Genomic DNA, 2,700 nt, shown 5'->3' with positions numbered 1-2,700 from the left:
GAACGAATGGTCTTAAAACAAATATAATTGAAATGTAATCCAAGAAACATAAATGAAAGATAGTATTGTTGGACAATCGTTTACAAAATTAAAGCAAAATAACAATCTTATTATAGTTTCATGTTACAATATAACGTAAATAAATAAAACTTTTAACAATTTATAAAAAAAGTAAACTACATAGAAAACAAAAATAAAGACGAAGAAAACACCAAGATACGAAATAGTGTGAGGTTGTTGACGTTTATGTTAAATAGAGTATTAATCATAATCAAACTAGATTACTTAATGGGTTAGGATTGTATTTTATCTAATTCTTCTATACTTAAGTGTAATTTATTATTTTATTTATTTCATGTGTATTCTCACATTGAGGATCATCCATTCATTCAATCCTTCCTAAATTCCTTCATGGTATCATCCGCTCAGGTTCCTTCCCCCCTTTAACTGTCCAACCTATCGTTTCTACTTCTCCTCCTCCATTTGTCTACCTCTCCTTTCACCTTCTTCCTCACCATGTCAAATTCCAAAACTTTCGATGACCCCCTGTCCATCGCCCTCCTAGTTATCATCAACCAATTTCCTGCCATGGAAAACTCAAATCTGGCCGCTTTTGTTGGATCAAGGTCTCATCAGCCATATCGATGGATCTGAGGCAGCCCTGCCGAAAGAACTGTTCGTCGATGGCGAAACCTCTGCCAATCCATAGTACACCACATGGAAGGCTGCCGATCGTCGTGCAGTCATTCTCATCAATTCCTCTCTGTCTGAAGATACGGCGTCGGTGATTATTGGCCTCACCACTGCCCGGGCCATCTGGCAGGCTCTTGAAGCCGAGTATTGCAATGCCTCAGTTGAGCGAGTTCATAATATTCGTGATAAGTTGCGCTCACTTGTCAAAGGATCTGGTTATGTGGCAGAATTTGGACTTAAGTTCAAGGGGTTATGTGATCAACTATCGGCTATTGGCCATACTGTTTCGGACACCGATAAGTTATATTGGTTCACCGTTGGTCTCGGTGTTGATTACATCAGTTTCACTTCAAATGTCAGGGCTACTCGTCCAACTAATTCATTCCAAGATTTGATTGCTCAGGCTGAGAGCCATGAGGTTCTCCTTTGTGAGCTTCAGGGGCAAAACACTCCTACTGCAACGTTTGTGGCTCAGTCTTCCCGTTCCCCTCGTCGTGGTCATGGTGGACGTGGATACAATCGTGGTTACCGCAACTATAGAGGAGGCAGGAACAACTGTGGTGGTCGCGAAAATAATGGTCCTCGTAATAACAACCGGGACTCCCCTAGTGCTCCTCACCCATGTCAATTGTGTGGTCTCCATGGTCATGTGGCCAGTTCGTGTCCTTCCCATGTGTCGTATCCCACCAGTGAAGCCCATCTTGCAAATTCTTTTCAGGCCCAATGCCAAGTTAATCCAAACAATGCAAGTTGGTATGTGGGCTCCGGGGCTACCGATCATACGACTCAATCTACCGGTAATATTCTTGACATTATTTCATGTAATGGGAAAGATAAGGTTCTTTTGGGGATGGGAAATCTCTGCCTATTTCTCACTGAGGACACAAAAATATTGGCAAAAATATTCAACTTAAAAATGTCCATGTAGTTCCTCAAATCACCAAAAATCTTCTTTCTGTCAATAAGTTAACCATGGACAACCCTGTTGATGTGCTTTTTTCTCAACCAAATTTCTATGTTCAGGATTGGGAAACGAGGCAGGTCCTGGCTCAAGGTCAATGTGAAAACGGGCTTTATGTGTTGAATCAAGAACATCAAGCCCTAAGTGCCGTCTCTACAAATAAAGCATCATATGAATTGTGGTAGAACCGTTTAGGACATGTGTTCAATGATGTTATTAAACTATTAAATAAAACGGGATTGGTGCAAGTCACATCCATTTTGCCTAAATCTATTGTTTGTTCCTCATGTCAAATGTCTAAAGCTCATAAATTACCATTTGATCTTAATCCAAAAAGAGCTCTCTTTCCTCTTGACTTAGTCCATTGTGATTTGTGGGGACCATCACCTATCACCTCTCATGAAGGTTATCGGTATTATGTTGCCTTTGTTGATAACTTTTCCATGTTCACATGGCAATATCCACTACACACCAAAGCAATGTTCTCGAATATTTTAACTACTTTTATGATCTTTTTTCAAACTAAGTTCTCAAGAAAAATAAAGGTCTTCCAAAGTGATGGTGGCACGGAATTTGTTAATAATCGAATTAAAAAGATTTTTCAAGACAACGAAACGTTTCATAGACTCTCGTGTCCGTACACTCCTCCACAAAACGGACGTGTGGAACGTAAACATCGTCACATTGTCGAAATGGGGCTTGCCATCATGTTTAATGCTAAAATACCCTTATCATATTGGGTTGAAGCTTTTAGCTCAGCAGTGTACATTATTAATGGCCTTCCATCAAAAGTTCTAAAAGGCAGATCTCCATTTGAGCATATGTTTGGCCACGTTCCCAACTACAACAATTTTCGCACCTTTGGGTGTCGAGTCTTTCCGTATCTTAGAGACTATTCGGAACATAAGTTGGCACCGCGTTCATTACCATGCATCTTCATTGGATATGCAACACAATATAAAGTGTTTCGATGTTTAGAACCCACCTCACAACGTGTGTACATCACAAGACATGCCACATTTGATGAATCATTTTTTCCCTTCTCA

The 2,700-nt window shown here is 40.0% G+C and overlaps 1 protein-coding gene across 1 annotated transcript; it reads left to right on the top strand.

Moving 5' to 3' along the window:
• The first annotated feature begins 644 nt into the window (after window positions 1-644).
• On the top strand, window positions 645-1,839 carry LOC143567496 (uncharacterized). Its single transcript, XM_077053901.1, has 3 exons — window positions 645-675; window positions 774-1,531; window positions 1,717-1,839. The coding sequence occupies exons 1-3, from the start codon at window positions 645-647 to the stop codon at window positions 1,837-1,839; spliced, it is 912 nt and encodes a 303-aa protein (XP_076910016.1).
• Window positions 1,840-2,700: the final 861 nt, after the last annotated feature.

The sequence above is a fragment of the Bidens hawaiensis genome, unplaced genomic scaffold, assembly GCF_021521415.1.
Source record: "Bidens hawaiensis isolate Kalapana, Puna unplaced genomic scaffold, B.hawaiensis_p1.1 tig00023412_1, whole genome shotgun sequence".
In the NCBI taxonomy this organism is placed as follows: domain Eukaryota; kingdom Viridiplantae; phylum Streptophyta; class Magnoliopsida; order Asterales; family Asteraceae; genus Bidens; species Bidens hawaiensis.
This window is presented reverse-complemented; position numbering and strand designations above follow the sequence as displayed.